At 35.9% G+C, this 27,919-nt stretch overlaps 2 protein-coding genes across 4 annotated transcripts; one reads left to right on the top strand and one right to left on the bottom strand.

Moving 5' to 3' along the window:
- Positions 1-241: 241 nt before the first annotated feature.
- On the bottom strand, positions 242-16,012 carry LOC148839588 (trifunctional enzyme subunit alpha, mitochondrial-like). The gene is made up of 20 exons (XM_088928422.1): positions 15,908-16,012; positions 13,098-13,139; positions 12,941-13,011; positions 12,204-12,337; positions 11,858-11,996; positions 11,162-11,281; positions 10,958-11,060; positions 10,654-10,776; positions 7,781-7,899; positions 7,318-7,374; positions 6,671-6,780; positions 6,206-6,340; positions 5,870-6,041; positions 4,758-4,844; positions 4,526-4,666; positions 4,120-4,188; positions 3,121-3,316; positions 2,068-2,182; positions 977-1,122; positions 242-809 (listed from the first exon to the last, which is right to left on the bottom strand). The coding sequence occupies exons 1-20, from the start codon at positions 15,972-15,974 to the stop codon at positions 664-666; spliced, it is 2,292 nt and encodes a 763-aa protein (XP_088784548.1). The 5' UTR covers positions 15,975-16,012; the 3' UTR covers positions 242-663.
- A 231-nt stretch (positions 16,013-16,243) lies between these two features.
- On the top strand, positions 16,244-27,596 carry hadhb (hydroxyacyl-CoA dehydrogenase trifunctional multienzyme complex subunit beta). 3 transcript variants are annotated; one of them, XM_088909629.1, is made up of 16 exons: positions 16,244-16,344; positions 18,619-18,695; positions 19,077-19,118; positions 19,507-19,603; positions 20,139-20,183; positions 20,368-20,467; positions 21,744-21,831; positions 22,404-22,591; positions 22,820-23,000; positions 23,357-23,478; positions 23,706-23,785; positions 24,239-24,286; positions 24,500-24,587; positions 24,842-24,916; positions 26,435-26,599; positions 26,815-27,596. In XM_088909629.1, exons 2-16 carry the CDS (start codon positions 18,629-18,631, stop codon positions 26,848-26,850), a joined length of 1,422 nt encoding a protein of 473 aa, XP_088765755.1. In that variant the 5' UTR covers positions 16,244-16,344; positions 18,619-18,628; the 3' UTR covers positions 26,851-27,596. The 3 variants fall into 3 exon arrangements, with proteins under 3 accessions (XP_088765755.1, XP_088765756.1, XP_088765757.1); XM_088909630.1 differs by having other exon boundaries at positions 16,285-16,378; XM_088909631.1 differs by lacking the exon at positions 16,244-16,344 and adding an exon at positions 17,366-17,544.
- Positions 27,597-27,919: the final 323 nt, after the last annotated feature.

Below are 27,919 nucleotides of genomic sequence, written 5' to 3' on the forward strand. Positions count from 1 at the left end.
TAAAGTATCAATATCCAGAAAAATACCTTAGTTTTCTAAAAACATACAGAAACATATTGCTATTTCAATGCTCAGTATTCAACCAGTTAAGAAAGATGTACATGCTTCAAATGCTTCTTTTTTTGTCTGTATGTTTTAAATCATGCTGTGGTGAAATAACCAGTTTAAAAATTAGAAACTCAAAATGGAAAAAGCGATCTGGACTAGAAATTAAACACTTGCTTCATACAATCCAGGTCAGTAGGTTTAAACAATTTAAATTTTTATTCAAGATTTCTCACAATGGAACACTGCACTCAAGTGCACTGCTTTCAGAACCTTTTCATCTATGGGTTTCTAAGCTTGACTTTTCTTAAAAAAAACATTTTTTTACAGGTTTTACAAGTTACTAGTGCATTAACTCCAAAAAAAATTGTAGCCCTGCTAAAAGAAACAGAAGTGCCTGAGTAGTCACATGTAATTCTAAGGCACCGTGGAAAACAGACCTGCGATGCCAATGCTTAATTTGGTTAAACACTTAAATGCATTTGTACCTGACTCATGCATTTACATGGTTTAAACTGGTCTAGATTTTACCATTACATTGCTTTCAAGACTAATGTTAGATCTTAAAGGCTCCAAAATTTTAGCATATTTAGAAAATAAGCAGAATTGCTGCAAAGTTTATTTGTGGAATTTCTTGCTAGCATCCTTCGCATGGTCAAGCAGCAACTGGCACGGTGTGAACTGATTTCCATAGACATTTTCAAACCTCCTCATCTTCTCAACAAGTTTATCTGCTCCGTAGGAGTCAACAAATCTGAAAGGACCTAGAAAGAGAGATGCAAATGTAAAAATTCACACTGTAGAGAAAACCCTGAAACGCAGACTTTGAAAAGAAGGCAAAACCCCAGTCATCTTTGTTTCTTGATTCCTAAATGCATTTATTTCCTAATACTCAACGTTTCAATGGCCAGTTAAAGAGCTACACTCTTACCTCCTAGACAAGGTGGGAATCCAAGTCCAAAGACAGCCCCAATGTCTCCTTCTACTGGGTTGTTGAGAATACCTTCCTGCAGGCACATCACGGCTTCATTCACAAACCTGGAGATGAGGCGGTACTGGATATCGGAATCCGAAGACCTGTGAATGAAAAACAATCTTGATTTGCAAAAGACTTCTGGGAAGCCCAAGAAATGTTAACACTTACCATTTTATAGTAAAATCAGTCCCACTACAAACACGTACAAATTTTTAATTCTTTTGTTTCACTTAGCTCAGTTCAAGCAGATATAAAGAAAGGCAGACAGTATTTACAAAACCAATATACTAGATAAAAATACCTAACCTTTACTCATAAAGCAATGTGTTTAACTAACATGACCTGAGCTTTATAATAATGTATTAGCTACATTTCCATTTGTGACTCTTTTACGTGTGAACAAAACTACAGTACATTTCTGAAAATGGCAATTCCTCTGTAACTGCCATAGATCATTTATATATACACAGCATTGTAGCTTGAATTACACAGTGCAATTTATGTCCGATTCAGAATTAATTCATTCAATGCCTCTGGGAAAGAAATAAAATGGTTAAAATCAAGGGTACAACAAATAACTAAATTTACTACAAACCTTTAAATGCTAAGTCTCATATTTAGACTTTCAAGAGTTTCAGACAAACCCTGTATCAACAAATATGTTTAAAATGATAGTTATGTATGAGCTATAGGATGAGGAGTAACAGTAAAGTAACATGGGCAGAGTGAGATGTGTGTACAGTATTTGTATCGTTGCTATGTCTAGGACTTTTGTTTGTTTTAATGTGTATTTATTTTGTGATTTGAGTGTTGTTTTTGTAGTTTTGTATGGTGATGCCTTAAGACAAATTTCCACCTTTTTGGATATAGTTATATTTTACTTATTCCTTCGGGTTTTAACCCACTTGGCTAAAGGGTGACCTCCTTTATACAAACTATACAAATATCTGGCATTACTCAATAAGGTTCAGCAGCCTTTTCTGAGAGATGTTTTTAATTGTTGATTTATAAAACATATAATAAAATCCAAAGAAAGTCCAACGTACACTTGAGGGTTAGCTGGCATCTTGTACTTCTCCAGAATTGCCTCAATTCCTGGATTTACATTTTTGTTTTTCACTCCTTCTTGATAGACATAACATCCTTTTCCTGATTTGCGGCCTGAAAAAAAAAAAGAATGCAATTTAGGCATTAAAAGCAAACCACACTATATAATGGATAAGATGGATAACTTCATAGTTTTTTTATCATGAAAAGCTCAGATTGATTTTACTTAGGGAAGTTTAAGGTGATGATTAAACATTTATAATAGCAAATTTGAATTTGCTATATGTAGCTATAGTTCCAAAACAAATTTAATGATCGGAATATAAATTGATCATATATGTATATACAGTATATATGATTATAGCTTTTGATATATGGGTGACACTTCATATTTGTAATTAATAAGTCATCATTATAATATAGTGCTTCTCTGGACACTACACATCCAATTCCCACTTGGATGATGTGTGCCAGTACGCTCACCACACATCAGCTATCAGTGGGGAGGAGTGCAGAGTAATGAGGCCAAGTCATACATGAGGAGTATTAGGAGGTCATGAGTGGTAAAATCCAGGGGGAAATTTGGCCATGATATTGGGGTTAAAACTCCTACTCTTTCTGAGAATCATCCTGGGATTCTTAATGACCTTGGAGAGTCAGGACCTTGGTTTTACGTCTCATCCGAAGGATGGTGCCTTTTTTACAGTTAGCGACGCGGACACGATTACTGGGGCATTAGGAGCCACACAAACCACAAGGTGAGCTTTCCTCTGAAGTCTCCCATCCAGGTTACTAGCTTGGCTCACATTTTCATATGCAATTTCCTCTTAGTACCACTACTCTGAGTATGTTAGAATTCTTAATTAATTTCAGAATTTATTCACTTTTATTTTGTGCTAATACTTTTTAATACTGTTCAAGGGCATTACTTTCCTGTTAAGTCACTTGGTAACTTTAAAAGCATGGAAGATTTTCAGTCTAATTCATACTACACCCGTTCTTAGACTATTGCATATTTGTACATTATTAAATGTTCTGTACATTCTGTTTACCTTTGAAACCTTTTTCCACCATGGTTTTCAGAACTTCAACATTGCCACCACCAAATCGGGAACCAAAGGCTTTGCCCAGGTCTTCTGCTACATGGGCAGCCACATCAATGCCAACCTCGTCTGCCAAAGTGGCGGCACCAACAGGAAAGCCAAAACCAGTAGTGAGAGAATCCAGCTTCTTTGGGTCAACACCTTCCTGTATACACAGGAAAGCAAACGTCTAGTAAATGACAGCTTATCTGCAAGATAATGAAAACAGGCTGCACACACCCCAAACCATGCGAAAGTACTGCACAGAAATCGGAGAATGCAGTTTTTCCCCCAATATGAAAATTCTAGTATTTCTTGACATTCATTCTTAGTAATTATTAACTGAGTCTTACATAGTTGAAGCTGCCACTGTGCCTGTGGCATTCTGCAATTTCATTGAGATCTTAGTAGCTACCTTTAGTTCACTAATGGTACTAGCATATGTACATATATTTTGTTGTACATTCACACATACATTAATCACACTTCTAGCTTGATTCTTGCTTGTAACAACTTACTGTTCTAAAAGTATAAACAATAAATTTAGGATTTCTCATTTGTTTTGTACAAATTATGGCATTTTAATAAAACCAAAATGTGACTTCAACTTTTATTGAAGCACTTGTTTTATTATCAATTAAATAACATTCCAGTAAAGATTATTGGAGACTGTAAAAAAAAGTCCATTAACAAACCATTCGTTAAATCTCACCACATTACAACAAACATATTGCAGCTCTCTGGAATCTGGAATCTAAAACTATAAGTTGACCTGATCCAAGTATTTAAAATCCTCCTTTGCCCTGTATTGTCAATGGCAATGGATTACAGAATCAACTGTGAAAGACAAAAAGTGCCCCTTTTGTTCCTAATTGTTCTTAAATGCTTTAGATTCTATGGCCACTGTTGAAGATATACAGGAGGAAGATCACATCATTGGTTGCACCCTAAAAAAGAAAGTAAACAAACCTGTAGGACTCTCACTGCTTCTGCTAACATGGGAGCCAGACATCTAGTTGTGTAGAAACCAGGACCATCCTGAAATGAATGCAGAAAAAAAATGTACATTAAAAGATCATTTTGTCTGTTTGGCTTCAAGCAGTGATCATAGAAATAAAGGCTGATGCTGGATGACCATACATTATTAAGAAATTTAAAATGAGGTTAAATCAACTCATATACAATCTTGATCATAAACAATACAACAACTATGGCAGTTACAACAATTAATGGCATTAATTACTATTTTTTAATATCAATGATTACAGATCTTATTCAAAAACAAAATGCGCATTTTTTTTATGTATAAAAAGAAGTCAGTACACCAACTCGGCTAGAAAAGTGTTTCTGCAGACATTATGGAAATCTTTTTTACCCCAACAACAATGATGACTTTTCCCTGCTTAAGGCCAACAGCAACAGCAGAGGCAGTGGTGTCCTTAGAGGTTTTATCAGTAGTTATGATCTCCAGCAGCTGCATTTTGTCCACTGGAGAGAAGTAATGCATCCCAATGACCTGGACAAAACATCCAATGCAGAATGTATTAATTTGTGAAGATGAGGAGGAAAGAAAAATCTCAGGATGTACAAAATAAAAAAATACTGACCTTTTCTGGTCGTTTGCTAGCGGCAGCAATGTCTTTAATAGGCAGGGCAGAAGTGTTAGTGGCAAAAATACAATGAGGAGGAATAACCTGCAAAAAATGAAAAAGTGTACTGTATGAAAGAAAATACATTTTGCCATTCTCTTGCATAACATAAATTATAAATTCAAAAGCCCAGTTCTTGAAATCAATAAAACCTCAGGTAAGGAAAATTATCCATGGTCAGTAATTTCTGAGTCCAGGAAATCGGTAAGGAACATTTCCTCAGCCCACCAAAGAAAATACGTTTTTTTTAAGAGCCCTGCAAACCTAATTGTGTGCACAAACATTTTAGAGAACCAGCATTAAAATTACTTTTAGCAACAATTATGGACTGAGCATTAGATATTGCATCTATAATTCCATCATTCCATGAAAGATAAAGGGAGGTGGGACTTTCTATTTTCTTGTAATAAATAAACACCAATTTAATAATTATTCACTCCCTTTTAGTATTTCTAGCAGTCTATTTCTGACTTTCTCCTACCACTTGCATTTCAGGTTTAAATTGCAATGAGCACTTGATAGGGGGCACTAGCATTTAGTTCTCTATCATGTTTATATCTGAATACATTGTTTTGTCACCCTGCGGTCTGTGTATACACTATACTGTAGTGGGCACCGTCTTTCGTAAGAGATGTTAAACCGAGGTCCTGACTCTCAGTGGTCATTAAAGATCCCCCAGCATTTCTCAATAAGAGCAGGGAGTTATCCTGGCATCTGGGCCAAATTTCCCCCCTCCGCCTTTACTGTGGCCTCCAAATTGTCCCCATGTATGATTGGCTTGCACTTGCCCTGAGATTGACTGGCACCCTGTCCAGGGTGTACCCTGCCTTGCACTCGTTGCTCGTTGCTCCGGCTTCCCACGACACCATATGATATAAAGCAGATTGGCAAATGACATGACGTTGTTTTGTACCAAATCTTATTGTGCGTATATATACACTGTATAACATACAAATTTGAGTTCTACAATTCTCTCATCTAACTGTGGTAAGTCTTATTTAAGGCATGACAGCTTTAATGACAGCTACAGAACAAGCAAACAAAAAATAGTATCGCACAGCTACACCCACCGCTTCAGTTTCTTTCAAGACTTTGTGCTTGATATTGATGTCTTCAAAAACAGCCTCAATCACCATGTCCACCTTATCAAATCCACTATAATCTAGCTGGCCGGTGAGGTTAGAAAGAATGCTGTCCCTCTCGAAGGATGTGATGTTCTTCTTTTTAGTTTTGTCATTTAACCTGGGTACACAGAAAATCTTTCAAATGAATTGGTTTCTATACTTAATTCATATACAGAAGTTACTAACAGTTTATTATTTGCACTTTAATTTCAATGACTAACTTCACACTATAGAGAAGTAGTGCCACCTCTTGGTAAAGGAAACAAACTGCGTCTCACGAACCCTTTATAGACTTGCTGCTGCCCTCTCCCTACAGCTTCAATGGTGGTGTCTTTCAGAATGGTTTGGAGACCCTTATCTACAGAGACCTGGGCAATGCCAGCTCCCATCAGACCTGCTCCCAAAATGGCCAGGTTTCTAGAACAGAAAAAAAAAAGACTTGTTTATACACCCACAGCATGGTGAGATTTGACATAGTGTTTTATTCAGATATTTCAAAAAAAGCTGAACTGATCTTATAGCATTTTAAAATTTATGCAGTATTCCCGATCTGAAAACCTAAAATATAAAAGCATGGCTCCGAAATGGATAAATAAAAGGTATTAAAAAGATTAAAAAATGGAAATAAATACAAGTTAAATGAGCTTATTGGGTCTTGATTGCCGACTTGGTTTTGATGAGTTACAATAAGGCATAGGTTGAGTACGTCAAAATGACTGTGGCTGAAATGTAAAAAAGGGCACTTACGTAACCTCTTTCTGTGGGGTCCCGAATCTGTTCTTCTTGCATGTAACTTGACCATGGTAGAGACCAATAAGAGCTTTGGATTCACTGGTCATGGCTAGTTTTCCAAAACCCTTTGAACATGAAAAACAATATAACACTGTTAGGAGCCTGAGATTTTAATAGTTTTCTTGCTGGCTGGTGTGTATATGAGGGCAATCACACTTCAGGGACATGCCAACTTTGACTGCAGGTAACAGAACTTGAAGGGGAACTGCAGTCCCAATTGGACAGCGCATACCTGGAAAGTTTGTCTATTTCGTGATGTAAAATGGAGGTTTTACAAGTTACTGTGAACATTATACTTTCATTGTGGTTTGAAATGCACTCATCAATGCTGATTCTTTCTCACTCTGAAATATAAAAACAGCATTGCACTTTCCCTTCAAGAGCATTTTGTGAAAGATGTATCATTGTGCCACACTCTTTTTGGGAATTAATTCATACAATGTTCTACCCTTAATAGTCCCACTGCTAACCCAAGAAGAACTAATCCAAGCTAATGTAATTGGCTCAGCTGAAGAAGAGAAACATTTAATATGTGAAAATAAGGTCAAAATATTCATTTCATTTAATTAAATAATACCTTATATTAATAGTTTTGTATTTACCTGTGACTCAGCTAAATAGCCAGCATCTGATCCTTGCTCAATACCTGTCTGGACAGCCTACAGGAATCCAGAAAAAGACAGAAAAGTCACGATAAATTGGCACTCTGCATCTCTGCATCCTTTAATGTGTTACTATTACTAATTACTACTGCAATTAATGTGGCAGTAACCCCACTAAATGGTGCACTTGTATACCCGCACCAAGCAAATGTAAGGATGAATGATAACTATAATATTATAAATGATTTAATAATTGATTTCACATTCAAGTCACATTATTAAACCAAACTCTAAAAAAAAAAACTGTACTTGTGAATGTTACTTCCTAAAACATATGAAGAGCAAATAGTTAAAATTAATCTGCGCTGTTTATGAAAGGTTCTTCCTGTTATAAGGACTTTATAGAAACTAATGGGAGAGGAAAAGTGAAATTAAAATCCCTGATATAAGACATCCAACGTACCTCAATTATTTTCAAAGGAGCAGGATACAGTCCCTTAGTCTGCTTCATAACTTTATTTGTCACAGTTTTGTAGATCTGCTTCCTTACAAATGGAATGCTCATAACGTAGTCTGTTATTTCTGTAATGCGTTTTGAAACATGGGAAAAACACATTGTAAGTGGTCGCAAAGCATTCTTTGTTACAGTTACCTTTCCTTCAGATAATGACAAATGAACGATCTGCTACATGGCTGAACGTAAAGAACTATGACTAGTGGCAATGTTACAACACTGTAAATAACCAGAGGGTGAAGGAAAGTAATGTGGTACATGAGGTTAACACATAACCAAGCTACTAAACATCTTAAGGTCAAAGTGACTTTCCCAAAGTCACTCTTCCCTGCGTGTTTGAATAAAGAATGTTTTGCTGAAACCTGAAACATCTGTCTTTGTGATGTTCTTCACACCTGTAATAGTCAGTATTGTCCATTATGCCTTTCCTGTTCTGATCAACTGCATACCGATTTTACAGTTTTATTTCACAGCATATGACAGGAATTGAAATGTAATTTTACAGGATCTACTGCAATCAAAACACAATACTGAAGCAGGTTCTGTATTTTACAACATGATTCTCTCACATTAATTGCTATATGATTCACAGACGAAAGACTTATGGAGCACCATATAAAGGAATTTAATAAAAGTACTCTGTATATGCATCATTTAAAAGCTTAATTTCACCTACTGATCAATTAATATGAATGGATTATATTCTAGCAAGTATTAAATTACTTAACCAACATCTACATTTTAAACACCAGCTGTATTGAAGTCTAAAAGATGTTTTAACTGTTTCTCATGCCATATATTGTACAACCAGATATGTTACAATACAATGCAACAATCACTCACAAACTAACATTTTCATTTGAATTCGAGTACACGATTCTCATTAATCCACAGGTCAAGAACAAAAAAAATCTTACGGCAGATAAAATATTGTAAATTAAATAAAACATTACTTAACACGCCATATTACATTTTCAAGAACAACTGAAAACTGCAGCTCCGTGTTCTAATCAGAAGAGAAAACTGCGCCTCTGGACAATATAGTGTCACTAACAAGTGTCCATTTAGTAGTGTTTTTGGATAATTATAAAGAATTCATCAAAACCTATAAACACATAACCTAAAACCACTATTTTGTAGAAAAAAAAATATAATTATTACTCCCAATAACCCTGTTTTGTTCATCTTCACTACTTCCTCTCTTGGTTAGCTATGCTGTAAATGTCAACCTCTGTGTGACACGTTTTTTCAACAGGGTACATGTAAAGCAGTCTTTACCAGGGCTCTGTTTTACACTTCAGTCTCGCTTTGCTTTCATGCACACAAGATAATAAACAGTAGTTACCATACACCTTTTCAATAAAAATTGTCAGTAATCTGAATTTGCAATCGTGTCAGGGTAGCATTTTTTAATTATATTTTATTATACACGGTGTATTTCATATTTATTTACAGTACAGTGTAGAGTAATGAAATATAAGGTATTTACAAATTTGATAAATAGTAATTCAAATTTAAGGTACAGCATATTTTAAGTGTATTATATTTAATTTTAATTATAGGGTTTAATTGCCATATTGTAATTCTTTATATGTATTCAGAGAACTACTAAGAATGCGTTGTTTTTGATTTACAAAAGATTTGGGCTACGTAAAGACATGTGGAACCCAACTCTTACATAATCTGAGGACAGGGTGTATTATGCATGTTGAACTCCAAGTGATGCCTTAAAGGGCTGTTGATGAGGTCCAGTAAACACTTTAATAGCAGCAGCTGGACAGTTGAGACTCTACATTGTATTCTTAAACATTTAATGTTACATTGGCAAGAGGCTTGCAGTCCTGCCTTGGGCCACACGAGGGTGCTATCTCCCTCCCTAGAGCTACACTCAGAATTCATCCACCAAGAACTTTCATGTAAGGAGCAGATCAGAGAGTGGAGCTGCAGTCTGTACCTAGACTGGTGATGTTAGAGAACGAAAATATAACAGCTGGCTCTTAATATCTCCATCTTCCCATGGAGAAGGTAAACTAGATAAAGTACCATAACTTCACAGTGGCCAAGAGCTTGGTGGAGGCTCTCTAAAAGCAAGAGAGCACCTAGCTGTGTGGTGGTGTGAGAGAGTACGGGCTGGTGTTGTGTGAAAAACCCACTTGGATTATTACCACCTGGATGGCCAGGAGAACACAATAAACATTGCCTTCCACCTGCAAGACCAGGGAAGAAATCTAGAGTTATAGACCACTGAAGGGTCCCCTGTGTAATGATTACAAAGGAAACTTTTTCTACTGTGTAAATGATGTTGCTAAGAAAGGAGAGACAGGTATTGAAACTGATTTTTATGTTCTCTTCTGGGGACGATTCGTCTTATGACCAAGAATTCGATCACCAATTCCATATTGGGTCGAAATAGCAGTAGACAATAATGACTGGGACTGTTGTGTCTTAAAGAAAAAAAGGAAAGCATAAATACCCAGCTCTGTGGGTGAACTGAAGTCTGCACTCCAGATACGCCGATTAAAAACCTAATCTAAAGCCACAAGACTGCTCGGGCAGACAGATCACTGCCTTTCACATGATCTTATGTACACATTCATTGTTTTATTAAAAAAAATGAATCTAACTTTTTCCCCACAATCAATGATTTTGAGAAAGGTCTGCATAGTTAGACTAAACATTTCTAAATCCATATGTTGCGTTTTCTTTCTTCTCTTTTCAGCATGGAATAAACCTATTACTTGTTCCTATTTTATAGAACCCTTGTTATATAACCTCTCAGACCATTTAAAGGTGTACAGTCAAAGACTCTTCCTCAGACTTACTCTGCATCAATCCTTTGTCTTTCTTGAGGGAGATTTTCTTATTGACTATTCCTTTGGCACATTCCACAGCAACTTCTTCAAGGTACTCAATTGTTCTGTCCTCAGGACTTTTCAACCCAGGGCCTTAAAAGCAAAAAAGAAACAGATCAGTACCCAGTCACTTGCATACTTACAAAGAACATATAATACTTCAAGTTAAATTGAAAACTGTCCCGCTGAAGTTTGAAAAACTTTGTTTGGGGAAAAAAAAAAAGACAAGCACTGATAATGGGAGAACAGGTTTTCTGTTCACAGAATTTTTTACCAAGTGGGTCGACAAGCTGGTCAACAAGCCCCATCTTTTTAGCTTTATCGGCACGGATGTTTCTTCCCGTCAACATCATGTCAAAGGCAGAGGGAAGACCCACCTGTCCAACAAAAGGACCAAGAATAATTTAGTCAATCTACAGGTGGAACACACACAGCATATGCATGAGAAGAATGAATCTTGATGCATTTCTGTCAATACCATTTTTGGCAGTCTCTGGGTTCCTCCAGCTCCTGGCAATAAACCCAGCATAACCTCAGGTGTACCAAGAACTGTCTTCTTGTTTTTTGTTGCCACTCTGTACTGGCAAGCAATGGCAAACTTGAAAAGAAAAAACAAAAACAAAATACAAAACATCAACGCACTCACCAGTGAAGTGAGTCAAAATAAACATTGTCAAAATAAGAACACTTATGCAGGTTTCTCATCGGTAGCTTATTTATCTTGCTGCAGCACTTAACATGTTTTTTAAATTGTGAACTGATGAACATCAGCACAGTTCTGCTCATCTCATGGTAAGGCAAATGTCTTTCAACTGCTTGGCTTGGATTTTTTCTGTCACTTTAATTCTTGAAAGTAGTGGAACTGCTTTCTTCATCGTGTCTGCTTTTGTTACAACTGAAGCACCTGCAAATGTATTTTGCTGGCATGATGTTAAAAATCAGGTGTACAACTACAATCGATCCCTTTGTAATTACAAAAATTACTGAGCAAAATAACTGACATCACAAGGGAAGTGCCTTCCTAGTAGTAAAAATCACAGTCTGCAGTAAAATACAGGTTTTACAAGTTTTACAATATGAGCTTTGCTGCAGTGAAACTTCATAAATCAAGCACTTGTGTAGTTTGGGTATGAATGAATAAAACAGAAGAGTGTGTAACTGAATGGAAATTAACCTCCAGGCCTCCTCCCAAACAGGATCCATTAATTGCAGCAACAATGGGTTTGGGGGACTTTTCAATCTTCTCAAACATTTTCTGTCCTTCCTGAGAAAGTTTGGTCACTTCTGCTTCAGATTTACAGGCCTCTATCATGCTGCAAGAAAAGGAAAAAAAAATAACTAAAAGAGAAGCGGACAGGACCTGGATGTAAAATACTGAACAAGAGTTACACCAAAATGGGCAAATGAAAAAAACCCGCTGGTCACTTCTATGGCATTGCAAAAGAATTTTAATCGGTAATAAAGGACACAACAAATACATAGAAAAATTACTTCCATTTAATCTATTAATTAGGACTGACTTGATATCTGCTCCGGCTATGAAGCAGCCAGGCTTGGAGGAGATGAGCACAGCACTCTTGACGGCATCATTTGTCCAGACTTCATTCATTACTTGTGTTAATTCTGACTGCATCTGCACTGACAAAGCATTAACCTGCAAAATACAAAGACAAATCAAAGCTTCCTTTAGTATTAAAACGGTCGTCTATGTAATCTGCCTTACATAGGCAGCAAATAAAAACTAGTTAAGTCACTTTTTTACGGCATACTATATAATCATTAAGATTATACTAATACTTTCCACATGTTTTTTACATTTCTATTTTTGCACTTATCTTCATATTTAAGTATGTCTCAAAATAGGACAAGCTATTTAGAAAAAATCATTTATATTTGGAGCATTGCTTTAAGCACAATATTCACAATTGTTCTTTACTGTCATAAACCAAATACATTCCTACTTTGTTTTGTAGGTGGGTATAAAAGAGTGATACTGCTGGTGTATGTCCAGTCTTTAGCAGTTACACAAGGTGTCTTTATTGGTTAGGATAAAAAAATGGACCTTTTCAGAGTCATCTGACAGTGAATGTGACCAAAGGTCCACTTATAGCTGCTATTGTGTTTTTAGTGTCAATTTAATATTGAAAGTAAAGCTTGACGTTATTCAATTGAAAACTAGGCATTTAAAACACAGAACACAATTTGTTGGAAATGTAGGAAAAAAAGCCTAATGATATATTTGAAGAAAACTCTGTACCTTGGAGTTTGGGTCGTTGACACGTATAACTGCAACATCTCCCTTAACTTCATAGTTGACATGGGTTCGAACTGTAGGGAAAACAAAATTTTGTAACCATTTTACAAAATATTTACAAAACATACTATACAACATAACAGACTATGACCATAGTTACCTAGCATGGCAGAAGAAACTGTGAAGCTGCGGCACGCATAACCTACAGAAAGAAAATAAGACTTATGAGGAATAATAATATAAGGGGTATTAATAGCAAAAGTAGGTAGTTAAGGTTTTACATTAAGATTCACTTTTAAACAAGGCAGTACAATCTGAGAAACAGCACATTTATAAAAGATGAATAATAACCCACCTTATTCGTCAGGTGAATTACTCAGATGAACAAGGTCATGTGGCCTTTTTTATGTACTATGCTCAAGGTGGTAGTAATGAAATAGGCAATAGCTTAAGTGACAAACTTATCACGCTAACTGAAGCACAAAATACAAGCTAATTAAATAGAAGACTATGAATGCATCACTCATATTAAAGGATACATACATCTCAATCAAGATAAACCGAGTGGATTTCACAAACCAAATAATTATCCATGCCAAAGCCTGCCTTTAAAACGGAGGAAAAGAGAGACACATTTTGGTCCCAATCAAAAATCCTAATAAACAAACTTTGCTTGGTGGATTTCGGAATGGGTTCTTAACTAGCTCCTTAAATTTGGACGTACAGCTCATTTCCCTGTATTTAACAGAAGTCCTTTTAGTGCTCCTGTATTTCACAAGTTCTGGGTCATCAAGGCAGAATCAAGTGCTAACATTGAATTGTTTGGCTGTAGCTCGTTCAGTCTGGTCTCGTGCTCTTCAACCACACCTGCTCAAATGCGTTTTGCTTAAAGTCCTTGTTAACTCTCCCTAAATGCAAAACATTGTTACATTGTTACATTATCTGCTGGTTGTTTCTAGAACTTCCTGGAATTTAACAAAACTTTAAGTCCAGTATGTGGTACTTGATCAGACTAGTTTGTTACCTTGATGGATAATTGTAGCTGTTTCAACACCTTAATATTCATTTTACCCAGTGACCGCTGACACACTACAGCTTCTAGTTGGGGGCAAATCTCTTTCTAAATTCATAAAATACCCATGGCAAGATGCCTAGTGTTAAATATAGAAGGCTGAGGGAAACAAATGCGTCATCACTAATAAGTATAAATGAGAAGACCTTCAAAACTGTTGTCATTCAGGAATAAAAAAAACTATTCTTTTTAATGAAACATTTTAAATGCTTTTAAATATTGCATTAGTATAGGTTTATATAGTCATTAGCTTGCATTTCAATAATACAAATGCTAAACAGTAAAAAAAAACTCTTAACATGGAAAGTCAAGTGAAAAATCACATCGAAGTAAGAGGTCAACTTGGGGTCGTCAAGTCTACTTGATGCAAGAAGGCAATGAACTTGGACACAAATTCCTTTTTAACTAGGTGGAAAGATAAAAAGCTTGTAGAAAGTGACCTTTGTCCTACTTTTTAACATGTGACACAGCACAAGATCAATACCACTCGCAAAACCAGTAATGGCCACTGCTTAAATCAAGGTTACAGTACATTCACAAGTGAAATATTTTATAGAATCTTTTAACCTGCAGTATGTGCATCAAATTATCATTTAAAATGGAAATCCAAAAAATGAAATATAGAACACAGCTTTACCTGAATACCCTTTAAATGTTAACATTATAAAACACATGTATTAAACTAGAGTACTTGTAAAATAATCATATTTTACTACTTTAATAAAGTTTAACTGGCACTGACCTAAGAGCACTACATGGTTTAGCTCCTATAGCTTTTTTAGCAGTTTTATATTTTCCATACAGTATTAACTTTTGTTAATATTATGACCTCTTTCATAAAATATCTATATTCCCTCGCATAGAACTGATTTCTCCCATCTTGACAGAATAAATCAGTGCCTGAAACTGAAAGGGCTATAAAGACTGCAGTGGTGTTCTCTTGCCACAGTGACATGAGTGTTACGGTATAAGAAGGTACAGCAACAGCGTTTTCACTCCACATAGGCTCAGTGTGCCTTAATAAAATTGATTTTCCCCTTGCCTTCCAAAAATTAAATGAATATACAGTATAGGCTATTTATGAACTTTAAGTCAGAGGCACAGAAGTTGATCACCATAATTAACAGTGAATTTAAAACTGCACGGCACCCCATTTAATACTTATCAATTCTGTGATTGAGTAGTCAAGTAGAACGAATGCTCCTCCATATTTAAAGGTAACTTTAATTACTGCAGCCTGATTAACAGCATTCTGGTATTTTCTCCAAATCTCCATTTTCAACTAACTGAATGCAGTACACATAAGGAAAGAAAACTCTCACACCCTGCAGAGAATAAACAAAAACTGTAAGACTGAGTACGTTGAATCACAATTGGGGGGGAAAAAAAGGTTCGTTCAACAATTTGCAAAACTATTTGTGTTCAGTGTGTAGAAAAAGTCTTAATTTTTCCTTGCGTTGCTGTTTGTAGTGCTGCACTATAATCACTTACTCCAAAGAATTACGAAAATCCAAAACATTAATGATTAAGAACGCTAATAATCATGATTAAATTAAATGAAACTGCCTTTAAGGCTCAAAGCAAATCAATCACGAAAAAATAAAAAGTAGCGCAACGTCTGGGTGAATTAAAACTGCAAAACGCATAAAGGAAAAAACATTCAATTTTATATGCATCAGCTACAATAGACACAACAAAACCCTTATGACTTCTGTGTGCATTTCTATCAAAGTAACTGTCACTATTTAAGTAGGTGAAAGGTCAAAGCAGACCTGCTTCAGCTGCATACGCCCACTCATCCAGCACCAAGAAACTTTCCTTTTCTTAAAGAATAATCGCAAAACAGAGGAAGGTGCAGGTGGCACCCAGCATCTTAATAAGCTAACATATTCAGTTACCTGAAAAGAGTGAATATCTGCTCGTTGCAAACCTGGACAGTATTCCAAGCGCTCTTACACCAGCCATCTTTGCCAGTCAAGTTCAGACAAGGGAGAGAACAACCTTTGGCAAACAGACTAGGACCTTCGGTATTAATATCTGTTGAGGACACCACAGACAAGCCTGAGACAAAACATAAGAGAAAGCTTCTAAAAGTAAAATTTAAATATATATATAAAAGTCTACATATTCTAAATTATTAAGGTTTCCAGTTTGTACTGTTGTTCAATTTCCTACTATTATTTCTTTAATGTAACGAGCCACACAAGGATGTCAGGCGCAGATTGGGAAAGCCCAACCTGTCGAAGGTCCTTAGAGAGAGACAACTGTAAGGCTTTGTTGTGTCCGGGTCAGTCAGGGTTTGGGCGTTGCGTGTGAGTATTCCGTTACGGACAAGGTGAGCGGATTTCGCCAGAAAGCAATAAAATCGGGTAATGCTTTCAGACATAGCGCTAAAACATGTGTAAAAAAGCAGAGAAGTATGTAAAGCTGCATGCATTGTTTTTTTTTTTAAGTCATGGGAAAACATCACGTGCACATCATTGCGTTGCAGTTTTCACATTAGTAATTTCAAATTCAGGCGCTTCTATATCAGTGGCACATTCGCCACTGGCACTCCTATTACTTATACTTTAACTTAATAGTTAAAGGTTGCATCGTTCGTTCGTATAGATGTTATCTTTATGTGAATGAAATACAATGCTCAATAAGTTGCAATCAGTACTGTTTTCGATAACTGATGAATATTTTTAAAAGGTTAGTTACGTGTTAAATGATTTGGTACGTTATCGGAATAATTCATTTTCTATTCTAGAACGAGAAAATCGTGCGAAATTAAGGGCTGTCTGAGCCAGATTTTGTATTATTTTTGCAAGCGCCTTGCATTTCCAACATCGTTTGAAAGTTTTCTTTACCAGTAAGAAGTGCCCCACTTTTTTGCTAATCTCGGGATTTGTGTAACCATTTACGGGAACACAGTTCTTGAATTTTGTGGATTGCATTATCACAGACCTTACTTTTCCAACCAAAATGAACTGCAATGTATTGTTTCATTGCAGAGGCTCGTGTGGTATGGAGGTTGGAGAAGTAGGTGAGAGGTCAAGTGTAGCGGTGGGCGGTGCTTCCACCCAGATAGGAAACTCTCGCTCCGGAACACCCGATCTATGAATATAATGAATTCCCTATGCGTTTTACTACCTTTTCTGAAAAGGTGGAGTTTAATGTAAATATGTAGAAATGCTTGAGAAATTACTGAAATGCTTTTGCGTCTCCTAGAACAGAATTTAGCTTCTTTGTGTAGACTGAGGCAGCGGCGTTGCAGAACAGTTTACTGGCTTATCGGTTTTATCAAAATGGCAGGTTACATATTTAAAAGAGTAGAACTTAACTCAGGGGGTAATTTTAACATTTGTGTGATGCAGACTTCATTTGGAATACCCTGTGTGTGTGAAGTTGGATAGACAACGTCATACACTCAAGCAGAAGGCAAAAAAAAAACACTTCAAAGATGTCATTAAGGTCAACCATGAAGTCAAACAATTTTGACACCAAAGCCTGTCAGACGTCTGCTGCGCTGGACAGCATCATTTAGAATATGGTATACAATTTAACTCGCCATGTTTTTATAAAATAGATATTGCTACTCTAGAATCCATCCAGAAAGGAGTAACTAGTAACATTGTGGGGCTTAAGGGATTGTCCTACACTATAGTGCTGAAGAAACGTGAACTTTTTAGTTATGATCAGAGAAGGCTATAGGGGGATATTATCCAGAACCTGATTCAGAATCCTCACATGCATTGGCAATGTCAACCCAGCAGAATCATTCAGAATGAGCCATTGGACACAAGCGGAAGTGCGTTTCAGACCAGGAACAGGAGACACTACCCAGCCATGTTGAAGCTGAGATATCTTAGATTCTTTAAATAAATGGCTGGATGAGATTCTTGTACTTGTAGTACTAACCACGAAATGGGCTAGTCGCAGGCCATTATTGAACTGATTTTTTTTCTTTTCTTTCTTAATAGATTAGGATTGGTACAGTTTTATAAAGTTTTGCATTTGTAGCCCTGTTGCTTTTTATGCGAAGAAATGACTCTCTTCTCACACAAATCAAGCTTATTATCTTGAGAACAACCTTTAACTTAGGTTCATGTGGTTGCTATGCAAAAGGCAAGGAAAAAAACACTTACCATGCTGAATTTAAATAAAACTATTGAAACAATTCAGGTGGATTGGTTTGCATTTAAAGCTTTAATACTGTTGTGAAGTTGTGGTTTATGAAAAAGGAAGACGAGTTATAGTTATGTTCATTAAATGTTACAGAAAACAGTGGGGGCAAAATTAAGCTTTGACTTGTCCCCCACTAAACATTATTAGATATTTATTTATCTAATTTTGTGTTTTGTTTCTTTTTAAGATCTCTCTCTATATATATGCATTTACAAACAAGCTTTAAGCTTTTTTTTGGTAAACTTTGCATTTCTTAAAATCATGAATCCTTCATAAACGGAAAGTCGTGATATTATACCTGTATTTTTATGATCATTCAGTGTAAGTGAAATACTTTGCCTAACAATCTTAAGATTTACTGTGGAAAAGATCAGGGTTCTATTACATTTTCCTTACAGAAGGAGAATAAATGTTGACGTCTTTTTCTTGTGCATTTTAGGACAGCAAAAATGGCATCCATTTTGACACATGGCATTAGGAACTGCCCAGTCAATTCTGCCTGGGTTGTTAAACTTGGTAAGTAAAAAAGAACAGGTTATAAAAATAAAATTCAGAATAAATTAGTCTGTCAGTTGGGATTTCCAGTCTGGTATCTTCTGGTTTCACTCCAGGTACCCTATTATATGCTCAGAACCTTAGAACAGGAGAAGAGCATTTGCTCTGTTGTGCTAATTTATTTCTGCAGTAACTACATGATCAGAAAATAATGTCAAGCCATTTGCATGGAATTTGTTCAGTTTATTTGCATTGAGTTGAATCTATTCAATTTCTTACATTAATTAAAAATAGCTAATATCAGGACAAAAATTGGAAAGCTCTTAAATATAGGTTTTAGTGTATATACAATTAATGTTTTAATTAACCTTGGAAATATTTTGTATTTTCCATCCTTATCAGCTGCTAGATCACTGACTACGACATCACATTTACAAGCTCAAGGTATAGTCTAATTCTTTTGTGCCATTTGTGCAAAAAAGAAAAGTGTTTTTTTTAGCAAAATGTTTATTTTACCTTTGGAGGTTTTGAATTAAAATAATTTCTCGATAATTACAGTACTTTCCAGAAGACTAAAAATAAATTATCCTTTCTTATGGTGTTAAATCTTTGATTCTTCAAAATCCTTTTTAAATCTGTGTTGTTCTAATTGCCAGATCCATATTACTTTATTACCAGTGCTTTCATGCCTAAAGTTTTAAAAGTGTTTTACAAAAGATGTGTTTAAAGATTTAGATTGACAATACCATCAATTATTTTGGTTAAGTTTATTTTTATGTTAAGTATTTGTAAGAATGTAAACGTTCTGAATGTTTTGTCTTTATTATTGTAGTACAACCCAAAACTAAAAAGACTCTGGCAAAACCTGGTGTGAAGAATATCGTTCTAGTTGAAGGAGTGCGCACCCCTTTTTTGCAGTCTGGAACAACGTAAGTAAAAATATAAATGTCTTTAGTATAATATTTCTTAGTTGTTAATGCACAAACTAATTCAAACTAATGGATTAATTCCCAAAGAAAACATAATTGTTTCTTCATATGCAGAACATTTTTCTTTTTTTTTTGATGGGGTGGGACAAAAGATGCTACAAGGCTATTCCCCTGAAGAAAAACAATCTGGCTTTACACACCTGAATTGTAAACTGCATCCACCCATCCGTTCATTCAGGACATACTCTTCTTTCCTGAAGTCAATAAAAGTATTTTCAGTGCGGCTCATTTAAATATTTTAAATACATTGTGATAGTAGGCTACAAGCAAATGCATGTAAAATAGCCTAGTAGTGTATTAACAGTTGAAGCTACAGCTGTACCCTTCAGCTTCTTTTTTAACATGCTTGTATTTATTTTATGCTGTTTGGGTGTTAAGTGATCTTTTTACCCTTAACGTTGGGAATTAGAGCTCATGTTTTGCCAGTCATTATCTACCTTCAAGCTAAGACTAAATTTCTGTGTCATTTTTTTAGGTATAGTGATTTGATGCCTCATGACTTGGCCAGAGCAGCGTTGCAGTAAGTAAAATTAATTGTAAAATTCAAATAATATTCCTTTGGGGTTACGTTTATTAAAATGTTTTTGGTAATGGGTATGATTTCAGGAAACGGCAATATGAAAATTCCGTAACACTAAATATATGTAGAATGTAGAATCAAAAAGGTGTTTTTTTTAGTACAGTTTTAAACCATCTTTCAACAGGGGGCTTGTCACCAAGACTGGCATCCCAAGAACTGCTGTTGACTATATTGTTTACGGAACAGTAATCCAGGAAGTGAAGACCAGCAATGTTGCCAGAGAGGTAACGATCAACTTTCAGATTAATCTCAACCCTCCTTGCTTTTTGTTCATGCATGTGGAGTGCTTCTATGAGAAGCACTCTGGCAGTTTTCCATGGATTTCCTGTGTATCTCTTGCATAGCTGCTTTGTAACTATGGGTAATATTGATATAATTCAGGTGGGTAGCTGCGTCAGCATGCGTAGGCTGCAAAGGAACAAGTAATAGGTTTATTCCATGCTGAAAAAAAGAAGAAAGAGAACACAACGTTTCGGCCGTGGAGCCTTCTTCAGGTGTCATATTATATTGATATAATAACATTTCCATTTCTGTTCCTACAAATAAATTTTTCCTGTATTTTCATTTTGTACATTTACCCTGTATTTTCAAGCCTCTATAATCATACCACCACAAGAAGAAACATTTTGGACATGTACAGCATTACATGGGTCTGCAGGGTTCACTTAGAAACATTGCATACTCATTTTAATGCATAGTTAAATCAGAATATAGAGTGGTTACATATCTCAGAAGTCTTGTCCCATTTTGCTGAGTGTTTTTCAAGGGAATGTTTTGAAGTGATGTCTTAATATAATAAACCCATTGAATCTACAGTTTTTCCATGTACTGTAATGTTATGGTGCTTTATTCCCTATGTTACCCCTCAAATGCCATCCAGTGTATCCATTCCTTCGTGAATCCCTTTATCTGTGTACTTGAACGAAAATGAATCCGCACTACATGCAGAGGAGAATTCCATGTTAATCATGGAGCTTCATGGGAACTCCTATGGGAACACTCATTGATTAATTCTAATAACCAGTTGTCATTCCAGCAAAAAGGCACCTAGTTTGTAAGATTATTAAAATGAAACTGAAAAGTGATCGTTCATGTGAGCTATAAAAAAAGTTTCTGAAATATGATATCAATTAGCCGAGCATTGAAAATACTCATGCAGTTGTTGCTTTGCTTAACTGTATATTTAACAACAGCTTGACTTTTGCTCTAGTTGGCAGCACGTGGCTCTGTCTTGAATTAGTTCCAGCCTTTCCATGTATTGCTGTGGTAAATTAAACTGTTCTCATTAACACAGTATTTCATTTAAATGCTTTTCTTAGATTTCTAAAGTTTGTTGGATTGCTTGAAGGTTTCAGAAATATTTGAGGAATTACCCTTTATGATTTAAATGTAATGAAAGGTGTGCTGGCAGTTTTGTGAAATCCTCTGTTGAATTTACCAATATGAAACTTTCTGCACTTAAATGTTTCATGTCTAATTTATTTTAATTCTGTGTTTTAGGCTTCCTTGGGAGCTGGTTTTTCAGACAGAATTCCAGCACATACAGTCACCATGGCTTGTATCTCATCTAATCAGGCAATGACTACAGGTATCTCTACTACTTACATGTAGAAATGCGTTCAACTACACACTGTCGAAAAATTCAATTTTTCCAATGGTTCAAACATAGCAGTAGCGTTCTTATCTGAGCGTCTTCTTCATGGTTCCTTGTGCATGTAAGAAAACGAACACTTTTCTCTGATTTTAATTGAAGCTTTTCATGAATGTTTTATTTAGGAAGAAAAGCAACAACAAAGCTTTCAAAATGCAGCTCGTTGGCATTAATTAAGTGAAATTTGTCTCTGAAGGTCAAAGCTTTAGTATTATTGAAGTTAAAAGGACATTCTAATGTCATAATCATTAAATTTTAATTAAATATATTACCCATACCGAAAACAATCATACAGAAATTGTCTGTCTTGAACAGTCCTTCCAGTCCATTGATTTGAGTGTTACCTATAGCTTTGGAGCCATCTGTCCATTTAAAGGTTGTAAAGAGAAAAAGTCAGTAAAAAAACATTAAGGGAAAGTGTCAGGAGGTATGGTGTTTGGGATTTTTGCGTAACGTTGTGTGCATTTTGTGTTCTCTTGCAAACTAAGTCTGGTCCTGTTTCTGTGCAGCTGTGGGTCTGATAGCTTCCGGCCAGTGTGACACCGTGGTAGCAGGTGGAGTAGAGTTCATGTCTGATGTTCCTATTCGCCACAGTCGAAAAATGAGAAAGGCAATGTTGTCCCTGAACAAGGCCAAGACTATGGGCCAGAAGCTGGCATTGCTTGGGAAAATACGCCCCAGTTACCTTGCACCTGAGGTAATTGTCTGTTAATTGTTTGCTTAATGCGGGCAAAATTAACTCATTATTGTGTGCCTAGTTAAAACTCTACTGGAATGAAAAGTTAAACAGTGAGAAACAATTTTCTCTTATTTCTTGTGCTTTGCCAGTGTATCAGCTCCTGTTACTCGTGTTCTTAACTTTTTCTACAAGGCGGACAGAATTATCATATATATAATATAAGAAATTTAAATGATTTTATTGCAGCTTCCAGCTGTAGCGGAGTTCTCCACCAGCGAGACAATGGGCCACTCTGCTGACAGGCTGGCTGCCGCCTTTGGAGTTTCACGCTTGGAGCAGGACGAGTTTGCGCTTCGCTCCCACACACTGGCCAAGAAGGCTGAAGATGCAGGCCTTCTCAGTGACGTCATCAGCTTCAAAGTACCAGGTAGATAAGGCGCTGAGTATGGTGCTTTCTGTTCATGATGGCCTGTGTAAACAAGAAAAGATTTATTGTGGTTTCTGCACTTCAGCAGATATTCACTCCCTTATACCAGGCATTCTGTCTCTGTTTTTAATGCTTATATCCCAAATTACACCGATATCATTATAGTTCCAGATCCAGAAATATCTTCAGGCTTGAACTGTTAAATTTCCACGTTAAGGGATATACTGCTGTCCAGAATATCTTTTGTTTGCAGCTAGATCACTTTTTGTTGCTGCTCTGAAATTGTTTTGTACCATATCAGTCAATATAATATTTGCCATTGTGATCATTAATTCTTGGTGGTTTTAACTCAACAGGAAGGGAGACTGTTAGCAAAGACAATGGGATTAGACCAAGCTCCATTGAGCAGATGAGCAAGCTGAAACCTGCTTTTGTGAAGCCCCATGGAACAGTCACTGCAGCAAATTCTTCTTTCTTGGTAAGTAAAATGACAAATGTTTTGCAAATTGGTTGGTTCTGCAAACTAAAACATATCACACTCTGTGTTTCTGCTTCTAAAAAAACTCCCCCCCCCGCCATGGTAATGTGAGGAGCTCTGAAATCAAGATTTCTGCACCTCAGTCTCACACATCTAATTTTTGTTTTGTGCTGCGACGTAATGTAAAGAGTGCCCCGAATATTACATCTGTTTTTCTTTTTAAAAAGACTGATGGTGCTTCAGCCGTCCTCATCATGTCGGAAGAGAAAGCTCTGGCAATGGGATACAAGCCAAAAGCTTACCTGAGGTACATCACCTTTATTAGGAAAGAAAATGCATTTTTATTCTTTTGAATTACAAGATTGCTTCACATCAGAAAAGTACCCAAATTTGTATGAGAGATTTTTGAACATGAATAGCTTTCTCCAACTCTTGTATTCTATGATGTTTGACTTTGCTTAGTATCATTTTTAGTTTTTAATCATCTTAAACAATTTGTACTGATTTACAATTATGTGTTGCTGTACTGCTTCTTATAATTTTAATACCAACATTTGTCTTAGGTTTGGTAGTTTGTGGACAGAGGTCTTCATTTTGTACAGTATCTGAAGTTTGCATAAAAGGCAACAGTCCTTTTGATCTAGAATGTAGCTGTACAAATGTTGGCATCCTCGTTTTATCTTTTATATCCTTTATTTTATCTCTTGCTGTTGCAACTTTAATAACTTTTAATTTTAATAATTCTTTTTAATTTGCACAGAGATTTTGTGTATGTCTCTCAAGATCCCAAAGATCAGCTGCTACTAGGGTAAGTTTTGCATTACTAGGCCTGCTTACATTTAAAACATTTTAGTTCCGTAAATTAAACATTGTTTGTAATTAGCATTTATAGCTTTTCAATTTTAAAAAGTGTTGGATATTTTAAGATTTTTGAAATTGCAAAGTACTGTAGTCATCAAGAAAATAGTTATAAGGTTTATAAAAATTAACAGCACATATTTGTCAATGCAATTTCCTGCAGCCCAACATACGGCACACCAAAAGTTCTTGAAAAGAGTGGTTTGACATTGGCTGACATTGATGTTTTTGAGTTTCATGAAGCTTTTGCGGTAAGTATTATTTTTGTACTAGTAAGAAGAGTTTTGTAGGTGGGTGTCTAAGCACTTGTACCTTTTGTTTTCATTTATCATATTTGCAACTTTTAATATTGTATATAATGTATTTTATTTTTTATGCATTTTCACTTATTAGCTTTCAGAGTTTCAGTTGTATACTAAGTAGAATTTAGTTTTTCAGATTTATAATACATAGGTATTGCAGTTACCTAAAAATGTCTAATCAAGTTTTGAATATCTCTTTCTAGGGTCAAATTATGGCTAATCTTAAAGCAATGGACTCTGATTGGTTTGCACAAACATATATGGGGAGAAAATCCAAGGTATGTTTAAATGTAAACACATCGCAATCTTTCATTTGGGACTGTAATTTGATTAAATATTTTTACAGTTTGTGGGAGTTGTTAGTTGATTAACCTATATTTTTCTAATAGCAGTGTTGAAGAAGAGGTCACCCTGTACGGTAACACTTTATTAAACACTAGGAATTAGCAGCAGCCTAAAATGGCTTGATATTTACTGGGAACTTAATATCATTATTGTCAACTGATTAATAAAATAGTTACTTTTTAAATTATTAAACAGACTTTGCATGATCGTTATAAAAATAAATAGTCATACCTACTTTTCTGCCAATAGTTGGACCATGTTTAGGATTCTATAATTTCCTGGCACTGTGTAAAAATGTTCTAAATGGAAGCAGTTTGAATAGCTTTCCTGATGCTAAGCTGCAAAGTGTGTTTAGCCCAGAGAAAACATCAGCATTTGATTTTACTCATCCCCAAAGTAGTGTTATGTGCCTTGTCGGTGAATATTGCTTCACTTTTAACATATCATGGAAATCTGCAGTCCATTGTTCTGCTGTTTAAATTTAAACTCAAATCTGCTGAATTGTCCGTTCGGCATCTTGTTACTCTCTATTTTGTCTTCAAATATAAAATTAAATTTTATTGTGAAAACAGGACATGATGTTGCTCAAGTACTGGCTTCTATTGAACTTAACTCTTTAACATCCATGGTGTAAAAATACATGATTAAATTTTGAAATATAATCTGATCGATATCTTCGCTGTTTAATTTGCTTGATTAATCTCTTACTGAAAGCAGTCTTTTAATGCAGTTCAATTTTAATCCACTGATACTCTTGGATTGGTATTGTTGAATAGAATTCTACACTGTGGTCAATTTATAGTTGTGAATTTAGTGTTGTAAATTTCCAGTGTGTTTTATAGAAATGTCAGTAGTTTGACCCTATCAAGCTGAAGATACAAGCTCGTGAAGTATTCTGTATACTGTAGCTTTTTGGGTGTGTAGGGAAAGTCTTAAATTATATAGTTGAGTCACTTCATTAAGACAGTTTCCAGTAAAAATGTAAACATATGTTTAGTGCGTCAGATTGGAACTCTTTAAGTACTAAGGAGCTGGAGCAAATCCTGGCAAGCAGTGGGCACACAGTGGGGTATGAATGATACAAGACACCAGACCATTGCAGGCCAGACAGATACAAACACAGTCACACACTCACACCCAGGGCCATTTTTCCTAAAAGCCAGTTAACCGACAAGTATGTTTTGGGCTGTGGGAGGAAACTGGAGAGCTTGGAAGAAACCCATGAGAACACAGGGTAACTAACTGCATGCAGATAGCCGGCCAGGTCAGGAATTGAACCCAGGGCCCTAGCTCTGCAAGGCAGTAACCCTAACCATTGCATCACCATGCCGTCCTGGTTTTTGCATTATTCTCACTAAAACTCACTAACAACTCTTTAGTTTCCTAGGCTTATGAAGCCCAAATTAAGCACAAAAGCACTCATTGCAGACATGATTCTTTTGTGTGTATAGGTTGGCGCTCCCTCTATGGAGAAGTTTAACACATGGGGAGGCTCTCTGTCCCTGGGACACCCGTTTGGAGCAACTGGCTGCCGCTTGGTGACGACAGCTGCTCACAGGCTGATGAAGGAGGGGGGGCAGTACGGCCTGGTTGCAGCCTGTGCTGCTGGGGGGCAGGTAGTTTCGTCTTTGAATTATTTTTTGCCTCTTGACTCTTGCCATACTCATTTTCTGTTGCTTTAAAGTGTCTACATTCACAAACTGGAGTTATTAAAAGATATTTACATGCAGCCAAAATAGATCATCAAAGGTGGTGCAGAATCTTTTTAACTAATGTGTTTTAGTGAATGATGTCAAATATTTACAACTAATTTTTTCCTTTGTTTCTTTAGGGCCACGCTATGATTGTGGAAGCTTATCCGCAGTAAATCTAGGAAAATGGACTAGGAGATGCCTTAGTATTAGAAGAACAATTCCAATGCACTTGAACTTCAGAGAAGGAAGAATGCCGTGTGGATTTTAAGATGGAAATGATATCTATGTAAATAGTAATACCACATTGCCTTGATGTCATGAATTGCTTTTGAGGGTGTCCACAGTTTGCACCATCAAGGGAGGGTTGCTGGGTAGCAGATATGGAGATGTCCAGTACGTTCTTCTGAGTGAGATGTTTTAAGTGGTTCTGTTATGGCATTCTCCTACAGTGATGTAATGCAGGTACAGTTAACAACACCAGTTGAATCAAAACATTGTGAATTAATATGCTGCATTAACCATTCTTTTTGTAAAGAGGTATAAATAAAGCTTTCAATGTAAAAGTCAGCACATGAAATGAATCTTAATACATGCATATGTAGAAATAATAAAAAAAAGGAAAACATGTTTTGTACACATTCAAATAATTTCAGTATCCTAACATTTGCTTAATTCTTTGGTCAGGATAGTACAGATTAATGAAGTGTGATGAGCCGTAAAATTGGAGAAGGACAGTTTTAGAAGCAAATTTTCTTCTTTTTCTGTTATCGAAAGACAATGTTTTAGAAATGGAGAAGAAGTTTTACTACAGATTCAGGGACCTCATTTGGCCTATAATTTCTAGGATAATTCTGACATGTTTTAATTGTAAAATTGCTCATGTATTGAAAGAAATAAATACTTAATGACTTAAGCATTATACTGTACCTGTTCAGTATTATTGCTTAATTGCCAACTCCAGTGTGAAAAGACATTTATTAGATAAAATGTAATTAACTTTTATGTAAATAAACAGGTCTGTTTTTATTTCCAGATTATAAGACCAGTGGCCAATAGAATAAAATAATTGGTCTTAGCTTTGCCCTAAATGATGTTGGCCAAGGCATTTTAATGCTCTTGCACAAGTGTGAAACTCCAGGGTATGTGTGGTATACAGTACATGTACAGTATGTCTATAAAGTCTGCCATCTCTTGACTAAACCTTGCCAGGAAATCACCATTACTTGTAGTCTGTGTACACTG

The sequence above is a fragment of the Atractosteus spatula genome, chromosome 2, assembly GCF_055471065.1.
Source record: "Atractosteus spatula isolate fAtrSpa1 chromosome 2, fAtrSpa1.hap1, whole genome shotgun sequence".
Taxonomy (NCBI): domain Eukaryota; kingdom Metazoa; phylum Chordata; class Actinopteri; order Semionotiformes; family Lepisosteidae; genus Atractosteus; species Atractosteus spatula.